The sequence below is a fragment of the Haliotis asinina genome, chromosome 10 (genome assembly GCF_037392515.1).
Source record: "Haliotis asinina isolate JCU_RB_2024 chromosome 10, JCU_Hal_asi_v2, whole genome shotgun sequence".
Taxonomy (NCBI): domain Eukaryota; kingdom Metazoa; phylum Mollusca; class Gastropoda; order Lepetellida; family Haliotidae; genus Haliotis; species Haliotis asinina.
The window spans coordinates 40,121,411-40,147,775 of NC_090289.1; the positions used below are offsets into that span (position 1 = coordinate 40,121,411).

At 38.2% G+C, this 26,365-nt stretch overlaps 1 protein-coding gene across 3 annotated transcripts; it reads right to left on the minus strand.

Annotated features, from left to right (window-relative positions):
• Positions 1–890: 890 nt before the first annotated feature.
• Positions 891–24,049, minus strand: LOC137299047 (transcription factor Sp9-like). 3 transcript variants are annotated; one of them, XM_067831525.1, is made up of 2 exons: positions 23,979–24,049; positions 891–3,792 (listed from the first exon to the last, which is right to left on the minus strand). In XM_067831525.1, exons 1-2 carry the CDS (start codon positions 23,997–23,999, stop codon positions 2,494–2,496), a joined length of 1,320 nt encoding a protein of 439 aa, XP_067687626.1. In that variant the 5' UTR covers positions 24,000–24,049; the 3' UTR covers positions 891–2,493. The 3 variants fall into 3 exon arrangements, with proteins under 3 accessions (XP_067687626.1, XP_067687625.1, XP_067687624.1); XM_067831524.1 differs by lacking the exon at positions 23,979–24,049 and adding an exon at positions 23,666–23,906; XM_067831523.1 differs by lacking the exon at positions 23,979–24,049 and adding an exon at positions 21,630–21,753.
• Between the last annotated feature and the right edge of the window lie 2,316 nt (positions 24,050–26,365).

Below are 26,365 nucleotides of genomic sequence, written 5' to 3' on the forward strand. Positions count from 1 at the left end.
TCATGCATATGTTTCGATCTAGTTTTAATACGTTTATATCAACATATGTTTTTTGTTCGTTCGAGCAATAAACACGATTTCGTTGGATCATAAAGTTATTCAGTCATTTGTTTACGCGATTGATAGCGTGTTGCACATGGCAGAATGTGGTTAAGCCGTCAACGTTTCAACTTCTTGATATTTTGATTTAAGTTTATGATTTGTTTTATAATTTGCACATATGCATGTTTTTATTCATATTGAAAAAGACACGTATCGTTGATTTGTTATTATAAACCTGAGGTATTTTTTGAAAGAGAAGAAAACGTTTGATTTTTGAATAGGCATCTGTTACATATTCCAGCATACTGTTTTCTCATAGACTCTTTGTACAGCAGTATCACAGAACAAATCCTAGAAAAGTCTGTCTTTTTGGGTTCTCAGCAGCGGTAAATGTGGTATCCAGTAACTTGCATGACACCTTTCACCCTCCAAAATTTGACCTGACCTGATATGACCTGATTTTGATGCTGTCTCTACAGCTGGAGTAGAAAATATATTATATGTGCCAGTCTTATGTAGGTTATAAGGAGCACGTATCTCTGTGGTTGATTTGAACAAATATCTCAAGAAATGAGTATCAGTTTGAACCATATTTCTTTGATTATAAAGGTAATATGAACGAATTGTTACCCCGAACACGTGCTACAAGAGCTCTCGGCTTATCAAACGTGTCGTCATAACAACGTGAATATTTTCCATGGGCTTATAGTGCCGACGATAATTGACGTCATTGTAACGTGTCCAAATTGACGTCATCGTAACGAATATAAATGACGTCATCGTAACCTATCCAAACTGACAATTGTCATCGTCAGTGTAACAGCTCTATATGAAACAACGACGACATATTTGTATCAAATAGATTTATTACAGCCTTGAACATTTTACCTAGCACTCTGTACAATAATAATTAACTATTTACATCAAGGAAGAAACATACCCTCCAAATATTACAAACATATTCACAAGGAACATGTTTTGCGTACTGCAGCATAATTTTTAACAAACCATGCTGTCAACATTTATCTACTTCAGACAGACAGATTCACACCCATCAAAACCTCACAACCGGACACGTTAAAAATGCATACCTTTCTTCTGTTTTAAATCTCTAATGGTTCAATAATCATGAAGAATAGTTCTTGCATGTAATTCCTAACTAAAACAAATTGTGATTTTATTTTGATCAAGCATTTCTAGCTGGAAAAAAGCGTCTTGCATCCACAATATGTTCCAAATCTCTTGAATTTTATAGAACTTCGGATGGGATGAGCAGCGTTATATTATCTAAAAACTTTTCATAACAGATGCGCTTCATGTGATGATTCAACAATATGAATAGCTGGATGCAGTTTTTGTTACGTTGGGTGCGACTATCTCAAATACATCGTGGTTTGAATTGACCTTTCGGGGAAATCTGAATGAAACAAATTAGTGAACAATGGCAGACTTTTGGTTATTTAAATAAATTGCCTCGGTTCGTCTAAAGTTGAAATTGAAAAGCACTAAAAATCCAAAGAAAACAAATCATCTTCTAAGGATTCAAATACAGTAGCATTTGCACACTGTCAATTGTTAAGTTGTAATAAAAGACAAGTTACACATTGTTTCCAGTTAGCGTGTATTATATACCCGCTCTGACATACACGTACTTGCTAGAACGCACATGAACAGTGTAAAACATGTTCAATGTCATCCGATAACAATTTTAAAAAAACACTTGTAAAGGTATGAACATTTCTGGACTAGTAACAAAGTATATCCAACCAAGACCTGTACCGAACTCCTTTAACCCAAGAATTCAGGTGTCAAATATGCCTTTGTTTTTAGTCTGCATTAATTTCAGATACTCTGAATCATATGAAATAAGGATATGCGCATTGCAGCAACTATCCATTCGTAACAATTATACTAAATGTGTTGTTGAAAAGATACAGATATGAGCGACTGAAATGAATTTTACCTATGGGATGTAAAAGTAACTTTTCGTTGCTGCAGATTATCAATACAAGTCACTACACAGATCCTCCTGTCACAGATAATACATTTATAAATAATATCAAATATCGTTGTGTGAATAAGATCAAAGAAATATGCATTCCCCGTTAGTCTGAAAGTGTGACCTGTGTCTTTAAACTTCCGAAGCTGCGGTATGAGAATAGTTAAGATTGACAAATGTACTGATGACAAATTAAACTGTCTCTTGAACCGATAATCTGACGGTTTCTCTACAATAACATGAAACAAGCCATTCTAAAATGTGATTAAAATGGTTATCACTGGAAGTGACGTCACGACTACGTCATAATGACGTCATATGGAGTTCTATAATATTTGTGTCAAGGGATTGTCACAGAGCACGTTCTTCACAAAAAGTGAATGTTACACCATCACTGTCTCATTGAATTGACAGTCAAAGTCATATGTTCAAGGACACAAAGGGAGATAACTCTATCTCATTGCCTGTTCTTCTTTTATGGGTACTTGTGAGATTTGTGCGGCAGTGTTAGCAGGAGATGTGTTGACATTGACAGCTTCCTGACTGTTCTCCGTGTCACTTCCGCTGCCTTTCTTATCCCCTGACTGACTATGGGTCTTCACATGCTTGCTCAGATGATCACTGCGCATGAACCTTTTATTGCACACGGGGCAAGCGAATCTCTTCTCTCCGGTATGCGTTCGCAAGTGCCGCTGAAGCTCATCTGACCTCGTGAATCTTTTCCCACAAAACAACCAGTTACACACAAACGGTCTCTCGCCAGTATGCCAACGTAGATGAGCTTTAAGATGTGAGGTTTTGTTATACACCTTACCACAGCCAGGGATATGGCAACTATGAATGTTCCGTTTCCGGAGATGTTCCCCGGCGGGCCCGAGTCTATCTGCTTCCTGGCAGTTGGGACAGTCGCAAGTCGCCCTTCCCGTGTACCTTCTCTGACTCCGTGGACTGGGGATCCCAGACAAGCCCGGTCGGGTGAGGAAGGGGGTCACACTGGACGCTCCCAGTTCCCCTTGGGCAGGGAGCATAGATTTGTAAGTGTCCTGTAACAAATGTTGGCCCGAGGAGAGTAGAGAACTAGGGGCGGATGGTAGGCTGTACCCCAGGGGATATTCTGAGGATGGATATCCACTGGATATCTGAGAATGTGGTCCAGAGGCCGAACTGGGAATGTCCGACAGCCAGTTGGAAGGGTTGGAGTGCATGTTCGCAGAATGCATCTCCCACCACGGCGATCCGCCGTTTACCGTTGTCGTCATCTCGGTCTTCAACGTATGCGTCGCCGGGGGGTGTGATGACGTCATGCCTGCTGCGAAGGGCCACGCTTCGTAATGGTGGCCGGTGACTGAAGGAACCCTTGAGTACATTCCTCCGAAGCTCGAATTTCCTATACCGCTATCTCCGTGCATCTTCTGGAGGAATGCCGCCTGGGAGATGTCGCTCTGAGAGGCAGACGTTGTTGTTGGGTACAGCATGTCGCTTCCGTAGCTTCCGGAACAAGACGAGTTGATTGTTGACCGAGGGTAGGTTAGTCCACTACTGGTCATCGACAACGAGGGGTTGAGAGTAGGGACTCTCTGTGATGTAAGATGTAGCGGGTTGCGGTTATCGCTAGTAGCAACACCCTTCTTCCAAGGGACAAAACTCTTGCCGACTGTCGCCTCTGCTAATGGTGGGGGGCTCTTGTTTGTGATTTTGCTGCACTGAGCTGCTAGCATTGCAAGTGGTGTTCCGCCAAATGGCTGAGGATCCTGAAAAATATAATAAAATATATTAAGTAATTTTTAGAAATACATCATAGAAATATTCGAAAGTTAAAAAAAATACATTTTAAGTAAGTATAACACAGTAATTATCAAAGAATACAAAGGTATTTTGTATTCGCGCACAGGAATACATTGGCATAATAATCATCATACAAACGTACAAAAATCATACAAGCTAAAATAAAGCTTAAAAACAACTATACCAGCCCTCCACTATTCTGTGACCGTCTCCCCCGAGGTCTCGGAACAACTGTGAGATGGCCTACCCATCCCAAAGCCAGCCCATCCTCATCCCATCACACTGCAGTAACATAAGTAAAGTGATAAGCTATCATCATCAGATTGACGACGACGAGTACCTCTAGATTATCGTCGTCACACTATATCTGTGAGAAAACCCCAACTTAAAGCCAGGTACCTCAGTGTCAAGACAGATCTGTCATCGTGGACAGGACATCTCTATAACCAGCCTCCCCCTATCCTTCCTGTCTCAGCTTTAGACGGGATTGTGGGGGTATTATCCAAATCTTTATAATATACGAGACCAGATGGCAAAATATCACAGATGGGGGAGATTAGTGTCGGCCGGGTGTGCATAGAAACACGAGGGTCAGTCGGGTAGCCCTGCCTCTTGAGCTAAATAACTCGCTATTAAGATTCATCGTTCAACCCCAAGAAACACGAGTTAGTCGTGGTATAGTGAATCATAAAGAAACCTCTCTCGCAATAGTGGCTACGAATAGACGCAGGTGACAGGTCAGTATCACGGGGGACCTAAGTAGAAAGTTAGAATATAAGAAATATTTTGTACCAGTCCACATTGTTTGGTCTTTGTAAAACTGCAGGAAAAGAGTTTTATATCTGAATTCTGTTTATCCATTTTATTGGCTAACCGTGACGTGTGTGAATGAAAGATTCAGGAGTGATTCCGAAGTTCGCCCGTGGTGACTTAGGGTTTAGTTTACTTCGCGTGGAATATTCCTATATACAACATGCATATGAGAATCAATGAGCTGCGGTTATTGATTGTACATTTTCATCTTAAGCATATGTCGAGGCAGCATTCAAAGAAAACATCAATACGTCTCTTGAGGTATGCACTGGACACAAAGCCAGAGCCAAATATATCGTGAAATTCGAAAAAAAGCCCGAAACCTCCCGGAAGCATGTTGTTTCAAATGTTTAAATGGTTTAGAAGTTTTCATGACGTTTGTCTGGTTTGACATAACGCACAACGATTTAGGAAATAGACCAGCTGCTGGTTTGAGTATATATTTGAATGAACAAATCGAGCCTTTGAACAGTGGGACAGTGCTTCTCAACATGCTCCATCGATCTATTGGTCAAATTACCGCCGTTTGTGACAAAAAGTTTGCCCCCTGAGAAACTTGTTAAGCATTTGAGTTTTTGATGATTTTCGCAAATTCGATATGAAATTCGCTTTAATATATTATTCCTATATACATTACACATATATAGATCTAGATGGTTTGTTTTTTGTTGACAGAACTTTTTTGACCTTGTGCATTAACAGGAGTATTTACAGTTGAAGAAATGTATTTGTTTCAGTGTTTGGTTACTTTCTTATTACATAACAACCGTAGCATTCACACTACATCGCCTGTTTCAAACAGACTTACTTGTCACTTACTCTGATGAAAAGGGACGCTAATCAAACCCTCCTATTATTTTCTCTCAAAGTAATGACAAAATCCAGATGCAAAATGGTCCTTAATTGCTGTTAGTTATTATGAAATATGTTTCCAGTTTTCTCTGTCACACTGAACAAAACATCTCTAGTTTTGATTAACATCTTTCCTCATACCACGCTCTTTATTTGACATTAGTGTTCCGTGATATAATGAATTAATTTGTTTTATTTTCTAGAATTCGCACAATTTACATTATGTCGCATCGGCACAATGCTTCAGCTTGCAAATAACACTATTTATCAAGTTCCCCTGTTTGATGGGTTTGTATTGTTTGACCAGTGATCAATTGTGAGCAGTTCCAACTGACCACTATTTACTGTTATCAGAACAGTCAATAATAATTGCAATTATTCCTTGATAAAATGTAAGCGGTGACCACTCCCATGATTGGTCTGCCAACTCAAATCGACAATCGACACCCCCGTTAACGCGATAATGGCTGAGCCTCGTGGCTTTTCTTTTCATGGAGACAAATATTTGACCAACTCATTTCTATTCCAACGTCGTTTTCATTCGTCGGACCATCAATCATATTACAGTATTTATAGAAAGATTTGCACTGTGTGGAATGAAAACGAAGATTGTGTTAGTGAAGAAACTAACTTTGTGATTATATTTGCGAACAAGAGTAATAACACGATAGTTATTCTTAATTAGTAATTGCAAAAATTAAAGTAAATACGGTAATTACATCGTTAGAATACGGGTATACTGTGTTGAAACATTGTCAGACATTGAAAGATTATGTAGATGACACACTGCATGAATATAATTCCATGTTAAAAGTCTTATTACGTGTTGGCTTAAAATAAAATGAGATTTATCTATTTATATTGTCATTGAAATTATCATAAAAATATTTAAAATAATTTTATTTATTTAATTATTTATTGTATTTATTTTATTTACATATCGGCAATGGCTTCGTCGCGTGTCTCCGATTTCCTTCAGAATAAAAACATACACGTGTATATTCTATAGTTTATGGTTCAAACTAATCGTTTGCAATCACAGCCAAGTTTCATATTGTTAAATGTTTTCTATTCAAACTGAAATGGTAAACACAAAAGGATTTTATCAATAATGTTTCAAATGATACAATAAAGAATATTAGCAAACATCCATAAATTTCTGTGAACGTAATTTTCAAATTATTATCATGAAATGACACATAATCTCAACGATTATAAGATTCTAAATCTCACAGGTTTGACTCTCTATTGTCAGAATTTTGTTCGTTAAATTCAAACACTTACAATTTCATTTACATATAGGAGCGCTTGTCTATATTACTATGATCTTTCAGAGCAGGGAGTCGAAAAGATATATCTTATTGTGACAACTATGAATATCTCCTAAAGAATCAGGTAAGCCTATATTTGAATACATAATCCTACAGCACAATCAATATAATCCAGAAAAAGGAATTTAATCTTACATCTAATTTAATAAAGGTGTGTTGGATTTCCCTCTAAGGAGCAATTCACAATGACTTTGCGGAATATACATTACATTTTTGTGTCATCGGACAGGTTTCTACAAAGTAACTGAGATCGAAAGGGTAGGTAATGTGTCTGCTCCTGAGATGCATATCATGGCTATTTACTGATAAACTATGTCATCGGCTTGTCAGAATATATTCCTAGTCACAAACGGATTAGCAATTTGAAAAGACTGCAAACCTGCATTTAAACATCTTCAATGTGACAGTACCTAATTTAAAACCACCTCCGAAAAATGATATCATTTGACTGTGAGAAAAATCGGCAAAATGTTGTGAAAAGATACGGCAAACATGCTATTGAATGTTTTAAACGCTTGTTCGCGGGGGATCTCCTCTTTCAAAACAAAATCTCTCTTTTAATTTATTGCACATGTGCACGCGAGGTTAAGAATATCTAAAAGTTTCGCGTTTCACAGAACTCCTTTCGTCTGAGTATGTAAACATGGCATGCATGAGACTGATGAGGTATATCATACAAATAGTGTAAACAAACATCATACTTGCAATGGGCCCCCGCTGAGAGGATAACGCGCGAGAAGAAACGATCAACGTCCTGTAGCAACCATGAACTCATCGTCAATGATTCTCCACAGCAGCTAGTTGCTTTAATAGTACGAGTCGTGAGCACCTACCCTTACAACACAACCGCCGTAAGATAAAACAGTAGCCATCTAATCCGGCATCAAGGGAATCAACGATCGGGTGACAATGAAACAGACTGGGTATTTTTTCCGGCAAATTTAACCCCCCTTTCCTCACTTCGTTAAGGCCCGATTCGTCCTACCGTGGGAAGGGGGGAACGCAGCCACGCAGAATGATTTCACAACGGAGCGGTTGGAGAACACATCAAAGGGAAACGCCGACTGTCTTAAAACTAACAATGATAGAGCGAGGCTTTGCGTTACCTGGGCGCGCCTAAGGTGACAAAAATCGGAGTATATTTTTTAAAAAATTACCGGTACATTTTTATTACCCGGATTAAGTTAGGTTTCCCCAAGGCTAAGAAAAAGGACTTAGGCTGTAGGATGATACTTTTTCCTGTCTTTCGTGAAAGATCAATTGTACTATTCTTTGGTGAAAAAACATAGCCGATTGGATTACTCAGGGTTTACAAACATGTTTCGATAAGTTGGTGTATTTTGCTAAGTCATGCATTTCTTTGAAAATTGAACACAATACGTAAACTCTAATCTTGGCATATTCTATCTGATCTTCTAACCTCTGTCACGCCTGTTTGTGTTTCAATGAATCGACAGTTTGCGTTGAGTTGAAAGCTTTGATCATCTAATCTGGTGTTTGAACACAGAGGATTAATTTTACACTAAAACATAAAATATTTTAAAGCGTTTGTCTGGTTTAGTACTACTGATATGACATATATTAGTTATATGAACTGCACTCTTAATAATATATCAGGATCCTCGATACGTGTAAACAAAATATTAAGAATATGATAACTGATTACCAAACTAAAGGTATTAGTTTACATTTATCCCAGGTGATTGAGTGATATAGACTTGTGCTATAAAGTAGAAATAATTGCGTCTGGATTGCTCAAAGTTCTATATTCCATCCAGACACATGTCTTGCATAATATCCGATTTCGAAATATACTCAACAGCTAGCATTCTATGTATGGAATTCTGAAAAAAAAACCAGATTATTACCAATTACTAATCATAACGCTTCAATCCGAAAACAATTAAGCAAATCCATAAAATATGAATGTTCATCCTTAAACATTTGCGAAGCTATTAGCGAAAATCATATCCCTTTATTGAAACCCCAACCCTGTTCTGAAACAAGTTCAACTATTCAGGAAGTGTTTTGCCTACAGCTGATGAATATTTCATGAAAACGGTCCCACGACTTATTTGGTGTCGGAATCACAATTCTCTAAGAGCCAAGTTCATGAAATATCCATGGAATTAATTCAGACGTGTCGTAAGATGTCTGTTCTTGGCATTCTTCTTCTTGAAGAATATTGAATGTCAATGACTCCCATTTGTTTAGGTAATTGTTCTTACTACGCTCTAAGGAATGAAGATCGACACATTTCCTTATTTCTGAAACAACGACGACAGCGAAAAGTCAATAGATCTGTTTAATCTATATTTGTTGCTTTCAAATATTAATGCTAGGTTGAGTTTAGAATCAAAACAAATAATAAACAGTGGGAGCCTGTCACGACGTTCTTAGTGAAAATAATCACTGATAATATTAAAACGTTGTTGAAAATATCTTTTTAAGCAGATGCTTCATAAGACAACCAGTGTGATATTTCCCCAATACAGCCAAAGCATGACAGATAAAACGATAAGTAACTGAAGCACAACTTAAAATTCTGAAAGAATGAACGAACAGAAAGGTGTACAAGAATGGTTCAGTTCCTCAGATTAACAGAGACCTGTGAAGACATGATACTATACCAGGAACAGAAAAAGACGGTGACCATATCGTCTTGAAACCATACACACTTCCCCCTTCCGTACATCAGCCTAAACCATCCATCCCATCAACCCCCAAACTTGTGTTTCAAACTGAATGATTGAGCGACGAGTTGGATTCGACGGAGTTTTTAGCAAAATATTCAATTGTTTAGTGATTCCATTGTCGCTGTCCAGAGTGCGGGGTGTCCGAATATCCGAGGTCTGGAGTATCGAGGTTTTACTGCAGAGAATCGCAATACAAGGTTACATTAAATGTCTTTTATTCCAACATGAACACACCTATCGATATCCACATCGCTTTGAACAATGTCTTCCATACTAACTACCAGTGTCCAAACCCGTTGTACCTATCCCCTCAACAATGTTTATGCTAAGAAACACAAGATCGTATCAGCCTGCTATTGGTCCTTATTATCAAATAAAAGCAAGGGTTCCTTATTGTCAAGGAGCCTTAATGCTTCGACCTCACCATGTTCTGTATGCTACCAAAGGTTGGGGGCGTACATCATTGCCTATTGTTCATTACAAGTGTTTATAATGTTGAAGTTCTCCGAGAACACGCATACTAATTGAATAAGCAAATGTACTCCTCTATCGGAGGTATTCATTAGCACGCAGTGCCTACTATTGATCTGCAAATCAACACTACTTGAAATATTAAAAGCTAACCGAATTCCGCCTTTAAAAGTGTCTCTTTTGTTATAAATGCTGAGAAAACTTCACCACATGTACCCAGGTGCTTTGTTACAATGAGCCACAATTTCGGCCTATCTTACTCTCAAATTTCAAAGCGTTTTAAATCTGTCAACTTGCTTCCGAGCCATGTGCTGGAGGAGAGGTGGCCCTTAAAGGATTCCATAGATTGTTGTTGGTTCAATAAGTGGCAAGGAGCATATGGTAGACTAGCAGGACCATAATGGACCGGTGTTGTGGTTGTGAGGTCTGTGACTGAGCAAGAATAACACCAAAGTTGACGATGTGATAAATAAGTGATGAAGAGGAACAATGCTAGAGTGCACAGAGTTTGGGTATGGAAGCGTCACGGATGACCATTGTGTATGACCATTGGTCTGAGCGCGTGGCCACCAGCCACCTTGACCATGACAATATGGAAACATGTCAGAACAAATCAAAAGACGATATTAAAAGGTTTTCTTTGAGCACTGGGGGCAAAGATGGTTGAATGGCTGTTACAGCCGCGGGCTCATCAAAGGTTCTCTAAGCTGCCTTTCCTTAAATACGTCACGTGACAAGCTCGATGTGTCCTCTTAAAGTATTCACCAACTGGGCTTCGTCAAACTATTGCGATAAGCTGGAGGTCCCGAGTATTCACGCTCAACACACTAAACCCGCTATAAAGATCCATCGGTGTTTAATGGTTTGCTTGCCGCGAACAGCGGGTGCCCTTCTTCCCCCCTCCCAAACTCACAGATCCACTAAGGGCCACGTGAGCGGGATAATACGATGTATGTATTTGAGCACATATAACACTATGTGCCCTAGGGGTCGCCGGTCCCGTCGCGTTGCAACGGCAAGGGAGGATGGGGTTCAGAAAGATATGGGAACATTTGAATCAGGCAGATCAACATCATTTTGAATTAAAATGAATTAAATAAATATCGTAACTATTATACGCTTGCTTACTCTACCACAAACAAAGTGTCGGTGTGAGAACATACTGTGTTAAATGCCTGAGAATTGTTATAACCATGACGCGTTTGTCTGACATTCCTATAAATGAGTAAAGTATGAGTACAGTCAGGACATCAGAATTTCATGTGATCCCTTAAAATATCGAAATTCAAATAAGGAACAAATAAAGGAACACGTGAAAGTACGAGGCTTTTTCACTAGGTATGTGTTGCAGTTTGAATGAAATTCTGGGGAAAATAAAGGAATACTTTCATATGTTCCCTTATTAGTTTCCATGAGTATATAAGCATCGGTAGTGTTAAACTATTTATGTTGTAGATTCTAGTTAAAAACCCTCGCAAAAAAGAAACTAGGGCAGACAATGACGACCATCCGTTTGTATCTTGTGTTACGAGTCATTCTTTGCCACAGAGTTCATGATCATATCTCAAAATGAGGAAACGAAAGTTTGTATACAAATAGAATATGCCCCCTCTGAAAGGTCATTTCTTCTGCTACGTTTCATATCCCCAATGTCTGTTCCAGTCGAGAGACTTAATCCAACCAATCAAGGGCTCGTCTACGCCATGACTATTATTTCATCTACAAAGTGCTTCTATTTGCCCGACATCTAACATGAGGCCTTCTTGAATCCATTGACCGAGTGCATTCATTATTTATGTGCATTAAACAACTATACGAAGAGGAGGGGACACGCCAGAGAGTGTACGCTTGCCGTCTCACCATAGACCTTTTCTCAAGCGTATCCAGTAATCTACCTCAGACCTCACAGACCACGAAGGAAAGTCATGTTAATATTCATCCCTTCACTGTTTGAATGTGATAGTATTTGGTAATTTCGATCCGGGGATTCGTGACACTTCGAAGAATAACTTGACATTTGAAGTTAATCGAATTATATCCTGTACGAGGGGACTTTGTTCTGAAAATATTAATACTAAATTTCTATGACATATTCATTAGTTTCTGGCGCACCCATTGACGAGTGTCTGAAGTATGGAGTAGTTCTTCGGATACCCTTAGCCTGACGTATGAATACGGATACTGATGACAGATGTGCCTAATAAAACTCTTGTCGTCCTGTTTTGATCTCAAATTATATTAAACCATTAGTCAACTTTGACACCTGGTTTGAGTGAGTATCATTCTCGATGAAATGAAGCATATACACTCACAAACAAGCCATACAGAAGTTTGGATACGGGTAGGTGACCCTATTCATCACCAGATTGGGAAATAGCGAAAACCCCACAACAAAGGTCTACCTTTTATCTGCTTCGAGTCAGTCGGTGCATTAAATGTTTAATATTCAATTACTTAATAAACTAATCCGGCCATGGAAAATTGCGACTAGTGACAAGATACAGCGAGAGCAGAACCGTGTTTACTTGTATAAAGACCGGTCCTTTAATACTATACTCTGGCATAGGGCCCTACAAAGACTAACCATTGTATTGCTACGTGTCTTCCACAGAAGCTCACTACAGGCTCAAAATATTAACTGCCACGCATTGACTCAATCAAATTTGTTCAGCTCTACTCCCAGCACTTAATGGCCCAGCGTACCGAGATCCCTTTCCACATTCACCGTGGTCCCGTCTCTTGGACGACGGCTGGGGTATCGTTCGTGAGGGATACGTCTTCGGCCGGATTAGCCACCAACTCAACCCCTTTGTCTTGCAACCAACACGGGCGTTTAGCAAAGCAAAGAAAACTGTTAACGAGGCCGCTCAAGATTGGGTGTTCCGGGACAGATAGATAGCAATAGCACATAGAATATGTTTAATGAAAGCTTGGACCTGGACGATAATACGGTGAATATAGGAAAAGATCAACTCGGCTATTTGATGTCCATGATGTGTAAACATGCAACGTTGGCAAAGCTGTTGTGGTAACACGAACAGCGCTGAGGTAAACGGGGGATCTCTTTGAAGTTTCAGTTTTGATAGATTTTCATTAATTTCTTAACCCACACAGGTCTTCTAAAGGGTAAAGGGCTGAATCAAAGGTGGGGCTTTTGGTTCTGTTCAACGCCATATCTATTACGATGGAAGTCAGGCGCACTGGGATGAAGTACAGATGGGTACCTCGTTTCTGTATTGTCAATAATACCACTATCGTACTCAGATTGATTTAAACCCAGTGATATCAGTGCAGTGATGTTCAAAAAGGAGTTAACCCTACCTTAAACTCCTGTTTGGCAGAAGTTAATAAATCGTCGCGAACAGTTTGCTGACTTTACGATATATACGAAACATACAAGTACACATTACTCATACAGAATGCTAAAAGCGGCAACATGAATTTAAAGGCTGAATAAAAATATACAAATACGTTTATTATATATATGCCTGATTATTAAATTTCGAACGCGAATATGCATTTAGCACTAATTACTTTTGTAAGGGTTTGTAATTTTTTTGTTCGACTGGATTTCAAAGCTTAATTGTGCAAATCAGAGATAATTGCCAAGCAATGTTTAGTTGTTTCACGATTCATTGCTTTAAACTGTCAGATGAAGGAATGTACATTCCTTACGACTATATGTGTTTATAATGACAAACGTGCATGTTTTCCAATATTAAACAGAACAAATATTAAAGCGGGATGATGAAAAGGCGTGTTGCGTCTTCCATCGCAAATATGTACACCAATCGAATATCACTATATGTTTGGTGGTATTTAGGTTTGAAATTAAACTATAATCATATATACACGAACGTGATACATACGTTTTACACGGTGTGGGCATCGACATGACCCATAGAAGGCGTTCTTTAACAAGTTCACACATTGTCACTGGGCAGGTAAGATCAGCTACAAGCAATGGGACATATATTGAATGTTCATGATTTGGACAGAATTGTACAGTTTACTCTGCCTTTAGCAGAGATTTGTTATGGGTTTTGTAATTTCTATTTACAACAAACTGTTTGTCATAACATACTGTTCGCCATAACCAACCATTCGTTACAACCAGCCATTCGTCGTAAGTGGCTTTCATAAGATTGTTTCAGTGATAAACGCTGCTAGCATGAACATTGCTGTCACTTTTCATCAAGCTTACTCCGATCTCACTTCCTACTTTGGGTAGTGGCATGAAATATTGCGGAAAGCGACCCTCTCATTATTTCTCAATCTGTGTCACAGTACCCCCAAAACTAACATGTCATTGTTATGACGTCTACAGAATGATATATATGCTGGATATACAACAAACTACGAAAACAATTTCAGTTTACAAAAACCCCGCAGAGCGTCACCTTTGAAGTTTTCACCCAAACCGTGATATGTGAAGAAACTTGCCATTTCTCGATGTGAAGTCCCTCCATCGTTTCTAAGAGTTTCTTTCTCCAAGGGAGGCCAAATTACCGTAATAGGACCCATGTGCCGGGCTAGTTTTATTCCCAATTTCATTCACACAGCTCGAGCGACATCGTGAGAAAGAATCTACATCGGGTCACCGCCTCGCATGGCAGCTTTGACTGAGCAAAATATTCCACTTTGCATTTCAAATAAATGCAAATTTAAACTTACCGCAACTTACTTAAACTTCTGACACTGTGCTAATGGAACTTATTATTACACGTTTGATCATAATTTCCAGATATGTAAAGACATTAAGTTTGTGTCGCTCGTTAACTACTTGAAACTGAGTTGTGTATTTGATCGTTGAACTATTTTATAGTCACATTAAAGGAAGGCAATAATTCTGGGTTTGCACCGACAGATTTACGTAATAAACAGATAAAAAGATTTAAATTACTACTTTGTAAAAAAAATAAATAACATTTATTTGTTGTGTTTATTTATACATTTAATTGATCTCATCTTGTATCAACAAATCTGATTACATTCTTCAAGCCTTTAAAACCCACATGATACTTGTGATAATCATTTATATTGGACTAATGTACTTCAGTTTGTTTAAAAGCAGTATGTTGTGCAGCGAAAGACAAAATGGAAAACTAAATGCATCTCCCCTCATTTACACCGAGAAACAAACACGCGTCTGTCCTAAATCAAGATTTGGTTTCAAATTGTGTTTATTTTCCTACATATCACCAAAGCACCTTCATGTAGTTTTCGGGGTTAAAGTTTCAGTTCTTCTACCCTACTGGGAAGCCAAATGAAGAGAAATTGTTGGGGCCCTCCCTTTTAAGATCTGAAACACCGATTATTACTTTATGACCATCCCTTGGTCCCCCAAAGAGGAACATCCTGCCAACATCCTCCACGACAGTAAGTTACTCACACGACGCTCACTTTACAATTGAAGTAAGATGTTAAACACTTTGAAGAAATACATATGTAATTCTAAAGAGGCAATTATTAGAATTAAAGCGCTGAAAAGAATTACACATACTTAATGTTTCAGTAAAGGGGTGAAAATTGAAGACATGTTTTAAAGTTATGTATTTTCGTTTAGAAAATGATTTAATTTGAGTCTGAGAAAATTACGGTTTTTTTCGAATATCACAGTTGACTTCGTCCGGCATATATGTTCGGGTTTTTTTGTTGCAAAAGTAAATGACATTCAAATTAGGTTTGGAGCCAAGCGTAAATCATATTGAAAATAATTCTGGTTTTAAAACTCTAAAGTTAGCAGATTGACATCCTCTAAAACAGGTTAACCAAACTTAATTTAAAAGCGTGTCGTTAATTTCAAATATTTCCCCATCCATTTAAATTCTTCTCAAATTCCTTTTGGAATAGCTTCCTTTCGAATGTTCAACAAACCTGGCGTCAAGCCGGCAAGGCCAGGCTGCTGGTGTCGATCTAAGACCATTGAGACAGTCGGAGACACGCGACAAGGCGTGCAGAATTCATAGGTTACGTGGGCTGGTTGTTTTCTTTGCACCTTCCGGAGGTCTGTTACGTCATTGGAAAAACGAAAACGAGGCGAGACGGGAATTAAACAAATAATGTCTTAAAAGACGGACAATTTGGTTGATAGCTCACTAATGTTATGCATTTTTTAGCTGAATGTGGATGATTTGGAAATACGAAGGCGGTTGAAATGAAAGGGAAAAAATGTGTTTAGAAATAGTGAGCATTATTTAATGATTTTGGAGTCATCTCGTTGAATCCCACGACGTCGTTCAGAAGAATCTTGGGATGGATAGGTTCGGCTTATCAAATTTTGTATTTGAAGAAATACACGTGATAAATGGATGACTAACATTTAACAGGTTTGAGAGAGGTTTAGTGTCGACTGGTGTTCAGTGTTCAGGGTGGAAGTGGGGTGTTTGGGAATTTGACATGGAATGACAAATATCGTATGACAAATGGGATATTAAGCTTTTAGGAACCTTGAGGGAGGTTTGGGGGTGGAAAGGATGAGGTTTAGGGGTGGTTAAGGGGAGTGTTAGCAATGTGAGGTTCCATGGTGGAAAGGGACAGTATTAGATTAATACTTGCATGGGGGCGGCGGGGGATATAAGGGTGATTTGAGAAGGGTTCCAATCGGGTGGGGATTTGGAATGAATATTGAGATGGGAACGTTTAAGGGTTGAATGGAGGACAGGGGGAGGACAGGAGGAGGAGCTGACTATACAAAATAGGGATTTGGGAAAGGATACGAAACGAACAAAACCGTAAATGCCATGAAATTGACCGGTTGGGCTTTTCAAGGAATCCACACAATTGAGGAGTCGTTGATGAGGGATTAATGAAAAATGTGTTAACACGCCAGCAATGAAAACTCTAATACTTAACTGGTACATTTTAAACATCATGAAATACTGTAAGAGGCCAAAATCAATTTTATTACTAGAAATAATGGCATATACTTTAAAGCAAAATCCCGTAGCACCACGTTCATACATTATGCTCCTATTTGTCATTTCATCCAGTATCATCAGAGGTTATGATGATACAAGTTCATCATCATCATATTTCATATTTATGCTCTTTAATGTTCATATCAGAAGAATATATGCCACGCCATCAATAAAGTGTCGTATTTTGCGGTAGACATCTCAAACCTATTTATTCAGATAGGTTGTTCTGCAATTCTTTGGACACAATAGCCGAAAAATCCGAATTTTAGTCTTGGGCAAACTTTGAATGTCCATTGTAGTCTAATTTGTTTAAATTGAAAATTAGATACTTGATCATCATCGCGCAGCCCATGGCACGGATATTCGCATGACGCTCGCCGTTCATCGTCATGTGAAGAAGTGCTTCTTGGGCTCTGTTGGGTAATTTAGTTTCTCGCGAGATTTCGGCGTGTCGTAATCGCAACCTGACCGCGCAAATCACGAGAGGCGGCGCGATAATTTACGAGCAATCGCGAGAAGTGGCTGAAGAGTTGTGTTCAATGGGATCAAGTGGCCCTTAGAGGGGTCAAGATCACGCGAGACGTCTCGAGATTTGATGAAATAATGGAAAGCGAAACTGTGTCCATAATTTAATGTAAAGATTTTGGACGAAAAATGAGTTGTTTCTTTTGCCATTAAACTTCCCAGATAAATAAGATTTACTTTCTTGGTCTTGTTTCAGATATGTATATTAAGTATTTCGTTAAAATTACACGCCTTCAAGGCCTTAGTAAGCGCATAGTCGTGGCGCAGTTACACATGGGAAGACACCTTATCTGTTTTCAAGACACACTATCACCTTGAGAAGAAGGAAAAAGTTTGTACAGGTATATATCAATCATACCCTACAAGCTCCATCTCAGCTACAGGTATAGGACCTGACTCCCACGGGAGTTGGGCCTGTCTATCCCCAACCCTCCCACTTATCAGCAAATCTGATAGGAGACACATTTATACGGCAACGATCGTGTGAACCCAAGAAAAATGGTTACATTCGGATTAGTTGGGTGGGACGGGTATAGTAAGGGTGGGCTATGTTTGACCGGGTGGGATGGTGTTAAGGATGGGAATTGTCAAGACCTCGCGATGGAAATGTTTTGGATTTCAGCAACAGTTTATCCTTCAGTTTTATGGATGACAATATCGGTGTTTAAGTTCATATAATCAGCGATGCATTTAAATCATCAAAATGCGATTGTTGAAGTAAACCTGTCTTTGTACCGTATATTTGGGTTTCGTAATACAATACTGTATCATCAGTGTTGCCTTCACTAAAACACTATGTCGAAAAGTATTCACCTGCATTTGTTCAAACTGAACATTATAGAACAAATATATTACAGTTATGAGACGTTACAAGCTTTAGAGGTCTTTTTCAGCCAACAAACGTTTCAGTTAACGATGTGTTAGTCAATTATTTTGCGTTGGTATTGTGTGTGTGTGTATTCTCTCTATTGCCTTTTAAATTTTGCCGAGCTGGTTAAATGGGAAATTATACCAGTTTCATTACCTTGAAAATAATCACTGTAGAGAAATCAGGTCATGTTTGATAAGAGCCATAATTGTCGGTGTCATCTATTACATGAACCTTCGCTCCGCTCAATGCCTTCTACAGGTAAATATCTCTCAATATCTCAATATGTACATAAAAACTACTACAAACAATTATCATTGTCCTAAGAAATATCTAATACCTGCAATAAATGTTCTCATCGAACAACGTTCTGCTTTACTTAGCAAAAGAATGCTCTTATGTGTTACCTTGTTTGGTAAACACGCACACACTGTTCGAATGCGAATGTGGTTTCTGAGTTTACTTTTAAAAAATGTACATGCTTTTTCCATTACATTCATGCGTGGTTTCAGCATCATTCCACCACCTAAATTTAAAACAAATATAATTATATTAGTGCAGAGATATTTTGGAATTTATTTCATCTACACTACGTGTTACATTCACTTAATTAAGGGAAGAATTAAGTGTTAGCGGCAACAACTGTAGTGAAGTCAAAGTGGCCCGAGGGGACACTTGACAGTGGTCGGTGACGCCAAACTGACCTCTCTTACCAATCGACGGTGAGAAAATTCTTTCCTGTATAAAACTATCTCAATTGTCTGGACACGTTGAATAACACGGATGCGCGTTTTGTTACGCTATCAAGACTATCACTCCCACTGATAACGGCACGCATTGGCACCGACCCCAAGAATCCTCCCCTGACTTAGAACTTATCTTAGACGATCTTGAATAAACAAAACAACGCCGTGAAGGACCGGGGGATGATCTGTTTGGCTTTGATGCCATGCTACGGTGACTTAGAATTAGTTTAAATGATCCTATACAGTTATCTTATTAACAGCGGTGTTAAAGGTTCATTTAAGTGGTATTTGAATCGAAAATTATTTTAATTTCGTTGGATTTCGGGTGGGAGGAGTTTTCAGAATTTGACCGTTATTTGGATACCCCCTTGGGGAGAATTTCATGGAGATATTATTCGATTGTCTTCGAAACGAAAATTAATACTTAGGCGTCACTGTGGGCGGTTTAAATGTACGATGTGTTTTTCAATCAGTTCGAATGATTAAGACAGGCTAGACTATGTGGCGTGGTAGAAAAATGGCCCCCTAATCGATATCGGTGTCTAAACTATCAAGTTGCGGACGACTGTAAATTAATTACTTTGAAGGCTCTTGGGGTATTGTCACAAGAAAACAGTTTTATAAAAGAAAAAACACCTGAATACGTTCGAGAGACCTACATGTCAATACAGTTTGCTGGAACCCTTTCCAAGATCATAAACTCATTTTCAAAATGTGAAAGAGTTTCGCACGTTTCGGTGGATTTATTCATATATTAACTCATTTATCTATGCCAGGGGACTGACATTCTGAATCTTTAAAATAAGACTTACTCTGTCAGTACAAATCATCCTGACGTATGTTTCTACAACACTACATTTCTAAAAAACTTCATAAACATCCAGTGTGTCTTCGTCACACATATGTTGAAAATAGAAAGCATGTCGGGTAGCAGTTACTTGTATTTACTATATTTACATGTACACATTTTGGATTATTTTAAAATAATACCTAAATGGCCTCATATTCAAATCAAATCAAACTGTTGATTTTCAACAATTGTGAACACAAATTACCAAATTAACTGAATTATTCATATGTTCAAGTACAATATTGTTTTACAAATTGAAATTTTCACATCATACACGTGAACTCATTCCCAAAGCTCTTTGCGTACCTATAATTGCAGAACAGTAAGTCTGCGGTGCACGATTGTATGCCGTATTCTCATAATGATTAATCTGGAAATGACTTTTATACAAAGTCCAGAACATGACAATGTTTGTATTCATGTCCCATAATGCATAACAACATGTACTGTCGATATGAAGGCCAAGTGCAATATGTTAGCAACCACTGTGACAGTAGTGACAGCAATGTGTTTCACTCCAATATACCATATGTTGACAATAATGAAATCGACATGAAATTGAAATTTCTGATTTCAAAAGTCAACCATTCTTGTTAACAGCTCATGGTTAATTTATATCATTTGTTATCTTTGAAATAATGTTGAAATTGCTCAACTATTAATATTAATAATTATTAAAGCTTTAAACTGGAAATTAAACTGCTATTAAAGCGTCCAATGGTAGCAAACTATGTCTACATGAAATGTGGATCAAAATAACATCCCAGCATTTGAAAGTATAAGATAAATGTTAGAAAATTTATTTTTATGCCAATAACTTTGAATAATAACACTTTGAAAATGTAAACAATACTCTTGATCTTGTTAATGTTTCTGAGCACTAAAATCTTAAAGAAAGGGGGGCACTTGATATATAACTTCCGAATTCTCCTAAGCTAATTAAGCGAACTGATAATGGCGAAATCAACAATGGAGGTAGATGGACTGGTAGCTAGCAGTCCGATAGTGTTACACAGTCTGTGCGTGTTTTAACGATAACAGCGACAGGGGAAGATCGCTCAGGAAGTAACTATCATCCGAAATTTTAAAACCTTTTTAAGTCCTTAATTTCATTCCCCTACCTTAAGTAAACACCGTTCTTAAAACTTGGTCTATGGTGCACACTGCTACACCTTGAACGAGCTCAAAGATCACACTTTAACAGTCGAAGATATATTCAACAACATCATTGTATAAACTGTTTGGGTTTTCATTTCTTTCAAACGTAAAGGAGATTTTTTAAGTAGGATTCACCACTCAAAATAAGAAACGAGTACTAGTGTTTGGCATTGAATACTTAAATTCAAAGCAAGTATCTGTATTTCAAAATAGTTTTGAAAACAGTATTTACCTAGAAGACAAGTTGTCGCCCATAGCCTTCAGTTCCATATTTGGAGGTATTTGAAACGTTCCATGTGTAAACATTTAAATCCTAACACGGTTTTTGTTGGCAAGAACACGGCTCAACGATGTGTGAATGGTAGCATCGAAAGTAAAACGTTCTCTTAATTGAAAACCTATATTTTCAATGTAGAGTATATTCCCTATTGTCGATACAATTTCATTGACAACAGTGATGTCATACTTCTTTCGGGTCACTTCGGTACATATGTTTGTCGTTAGAGGTAAAGCGAAATCCACATGTCCACACTCGAGAATATACACACTAATCGGACTCCAAATATCACTTACACTTTCCTTATCCGGATCCTTATCCTTGGTGTCATCCATATCGTGATATATTTCCAAATATTGTGAATTAAGAACTACTAGACCTTCCAGGTGAGACCTATGTTGCCTTCCACCTCCAGCCTACAGCCCGACTCACTGTGTTTGAAACCGGTGTTCCGCTATATGCATATGAAATATATTAATCTCAGTCGACTGTAGCTAAATACCTGCTATATGAATGTATATTTACACAGAACTATGTCGAGATTTATAGCTATAAGCAAGATGGGCAATTACAGGTGAACTGGGTCACACAACACTCGGTTTATACTGCTTAATGTACATGGCGGTTCTACCCTATCGGTTTCATAAAACATCCGCTTAGTTTAAACACATATGCATTTATTGTGGCATATGAATTTATTGTGATTGATTTATGGGTATACATACATAATTGACAACTGGTCTGGACCGTGTATACAAAGATATTCCATGGCCAATCATAAGAAAATGACAATCTGCAGACCGTAATAAGAAACAGATCCATGACAATTATAATTATACAATTTCACAGAATAAATTTATTGTCATTTTGCATAAAATGTATATTTCAAATGTTGTTATAAATAAAATATGTACGTCATGTGAAGTAATGTTATTAATAAGAACTCATTGGGCTCTGGCAAAATAATCAGATTTTGTACTTAGAAGTTTTAAGAACATGACTGGTTTTGAAATCTTTGTTGTCAATGCTTTAATTTAGGTGACAAAAATGATTTGAATTTAAATGTTTATAGCAATATCAGAATGTGCTCCGAATTCAGTGTGTTTTCTCTGATGAATATAGAACATTTATTCATTTTAAATCATTCAAAAAGATGCCAACGTAAACGAAATAATAAGCAGGAAAACGTGACTTTTCATTCTCATTGTGATGAATCTTATCTTGCAAGTGTGGTTTCTTATCAATATAAACGTGAAAAGCCGGCAACGAATGTGAAATAAACACGACCCCATATCTTGATACATTAACACGACATGCTATCATTGCTGCACCTAGCAACACGCAACGCGCGTGTTACAGTTACGAATTACTACAGCTTGACTATTGACGAGCATGCATGCTAGATGTCAGTAGTCTATTTCACTTATCAGCACGATGATAGAAATATCTCAACGCCGCTACTGAGCACATCGGCCGCCTTGTCTAAACACATCAACACCAACGCTTCGGTTGCAATGGACAACCAGCACACTTCTCGCCGATTCTTGTCAAATTTGGCGCCTCGTTTTAATGCATTGTTTATAGATCATAATGTGTTTTTCATAACTAACATTCTTGAAATATATGCACATATACTGTTCTGATTGACAGTTTGGGCATTGATTCGGATGAGATATACTAGTAATATAATCTTTGACGGTTCATCTTACACTTACTGCACTCCACATGTAATATGGCGGATGTCGTTGGGTGTTGGATAAACGATTAAACATTCGCGGTTCATCTGTGGAAACATACACGTTGACAAGTAGTCAGAAATCATTTGTCTGAACAGACCCAACAAACATATTTTGCAATGATCTGAATATCTCATCTTAGAAAAAAAACAACATAAAGCATTAGTTCGCAATATACAATTAAGTGGGATGATGATTTCCCGTCAATATCGACCATACCTTTAGGATTTTTGCCTTTTTCTCCATAAAATGTTAATTTCAAAATTACTCATAATTAGTCATATTTGTTGAATCATGAAAGGAAACGGCGTTAGAATAATTGTGTATCGTGGCCACGGCGTCATATTTCAAACGTTTCGATCCAACCTTCTGACAACACAACATTCATAAACTCGCAATGAACCAAATTAAAGATGTCGGAGAATACTACTTGAGATGACTGACGTCATGCATTAAACTGCCTGGTCCCAATACAACCGGTAATTTCGAAATAAAAAATCGTGAAAGAGCCCAATGTCACAGTGGTATCGACAGGTAGGGAAGTGTGACACAGAGTGCGTGACAGCGTGACAGCGTGACAACACAAGATTACTTACAGGTGGAGAATACTGTAGCATGGATGTCACGTACTTATGTCCCAGATGATATATTCCTTTCTTAGAGTCAGTGTCTCTCGATCAGACATCCATATGCCAGTTCACACTCAAAATCACCCCTTCGGAGTCAGTGTGAATTGTTTCGTGTCCTTATTCCGCATGTAGTCCCCGACACGCCTCTTGCAATCGCTTCGATTTTCATAATAACCGCTTAGGCTCGTGCACTCAGATATATGGTACAAAAGTGAGCGCGGAGCGGATACGGGAAAAGAATAAAGTATTAATATCTCTCCAATGTGCAACATGAACTTACCCCAATGACAGTTGCTGCCATATTCTCTGCTGAATAGATGGAACGCCTTCAAATTGTGTACTATCATTAGGTTGAGAGAGAATGGATGCACAGCGAATGCGAAGCTTATGATTATAAACGCCCCGCCTTCAAAGAGGCAAGGCGATCACTGAGCCGTAAGACAGAACCCATTGATATCATCAGCCAATCAGAAGGTCGGAAGAAATGATTGATAGGTGAAGAAAGCCGGAGGCGTAACTAATCCCCAAATCGAAAACGACCTTATCAAGCTCGATCAGACTACCCTGCAGTCTTGGCTTAGAAACGCATTTTCATGTACATTGATTTTATACTGTCGTTGAATAGCGGTGGGAAAAACCATCGCTTCTTGATTTGATGGTAATTGAATCATATATTTTATATTCTTCTGTCTGTATTGAGAGATAAGGTAGCCACGGAGAGTTAAACGATGCTGTCAGTTATTGCCCATAAAAGATAGCCTTATCATTTAGCTCGCTATCGTTCGCTACACACTTACTGAAAACTGGGAGGTAGCAGAATTAATCAGTGATACTGAAAGTGTAACATTTCTCACTTTATGACATTAAAAAACTTTTGATTATAAAAGAACTTCGTCTAACGAGTCCGCGGAGAATTTCAACAGGGCAACTTTATTAATTAAAGATTTTAGAAATGGTAATTAGTAATCATGCCACTAGGTTGTAATGAATTGAAGTAAGAATAATTTTAACAGAACTTGATTCATGTATTTCCTTTAAAGCATGTTTCATTGATAAACAATACCTCAAACGAATTCGGTAAAAGTTCATCTAACGTACAAAGTTCCATTAAAGTATTAATAATTAATTTGGCGCGATTGAGGCAACGGTATTCTTGGACACCAACTACAAAGTCAGGAATAATTTGTACTATGAACGTGGAACTGTCGACGTTTGCTTCAGCAGAAACCCATATTGATGATCTATTTCTGGCATAATCAATTGTCTCTTACTCAGGAACGCTCAAAACGTCATAATTACAACGAAGCGTCGCCTTCATCAAAAGCACCAATGAGGCGAGCATTCAGTTTCGTCATGGCTTAGAGGTTACGTAAGCAGAAATACAAATCCAGCGATTAGCAACGACCCAAGTACTCGTCGTTCTTTACAACCTTTGTGCAAAATTATAGGGTTAGGGACGCATGAGCGCTCGACCAAACGCATCCAAGATCTCTCGTCGAAGCCATGCTTTCTGAACGCGTGCGATGGTCAAAAGGTTCCTGGGGCCGTAAACATTTCTTGTTGAGTAAAGTCTGATCATTTCATTTCGGAAAACTTGAAATAGTTCTTTCTTGCAGGTCATGAAATTTCCCGGAACGAAATCGGTATTTTATACTTGGAGCACGTGCCCCCTCGTCCTCGCCGACATAATATATCGAGTTAAATGAAACATGAAATGTCGCCTGATTTAAGGGTCGAACTAGCGTTAAATATGTTTCTTGACCATAAATAAAAATACCATTGGCGTCGGCATGTGTTTTCAAAGGTATCTGAACAAAGACTTTGATAATAAATAGTCATAACTTTCTATGGCGATGGAAACGATGTGAAGCTGATTGTTGTAAACAACCAGTTTGCTTTTATCCCGAATCACATAAATTCACCGTCAACGTGTATAAATGAAAACAATGTCTGCTATTATTTGTATGTATTAGTAGAGATAAAATTCGTTCTAACCAAGGAATACGCCCACACTTCCAATGGCCTATTCAAAGCCGAATCGAAATAGAACTTCTTTCACGTTCCAGCATTCCATGGAATCGACAGGGGCTGATGAGAACACATTTGAAATGACTGTTTAGTTTTGCCAGTCCTTAGATATCACCAGGATGAACTTTCATATATTTTACACAATTAGGTGTTCACACAGCTAATGATTTATGGATCATTCGTGTACGAATGCACATTATTTAGAGGAAATATTGCCAACATATTTGAAGTTATATCTTTTAAACTTTATGTACCAACAATTAAAGGAATAAAACAAATAACATGAAAGCAAGTGCGCAATCACTAGGACTTGCGGCTTCTTCACGACTGCTCCTGTGATGACGTGGCATGCAATGTTTGTTTATAACGTTTCTCTCACAACGCAATACATGTATCACGACAGCTGGTAATTAACGGATTCTGGTTCAGCCAACCCAGAGACTGAGATTATGAGCTGACGTCGGCGTACAGTAAAACGCCATCTACTACGACACCGTGCCCGACAACGCTATCTGCTAAGTCTCCAGTTACGACCTCCGTCTATCAGTTTATGTGTCTATCCATACATGCCCTAAGCATTGTATGTTAAGTGATGTAAATAGTAGAAACGTAGGTCTACATATGAATCCGAGAATATCT

Excerpts from the sequence above, each read along its gene's own strand:
- LOC137299047 (XM_067831523.1), bottom strand. The coding sequence starts at position 21,668 with ATGGATGACACCAAGGATAAGGATCCGGATAAGGAAAGT. Across the intron at positions 3,793-21,629 it reads AGGATCCGGATAAGGAAAGT|GATCCTCAGCCATTTGGCGG; the intron begins GTAAGTGATATT and ends TATATTTTTCAG.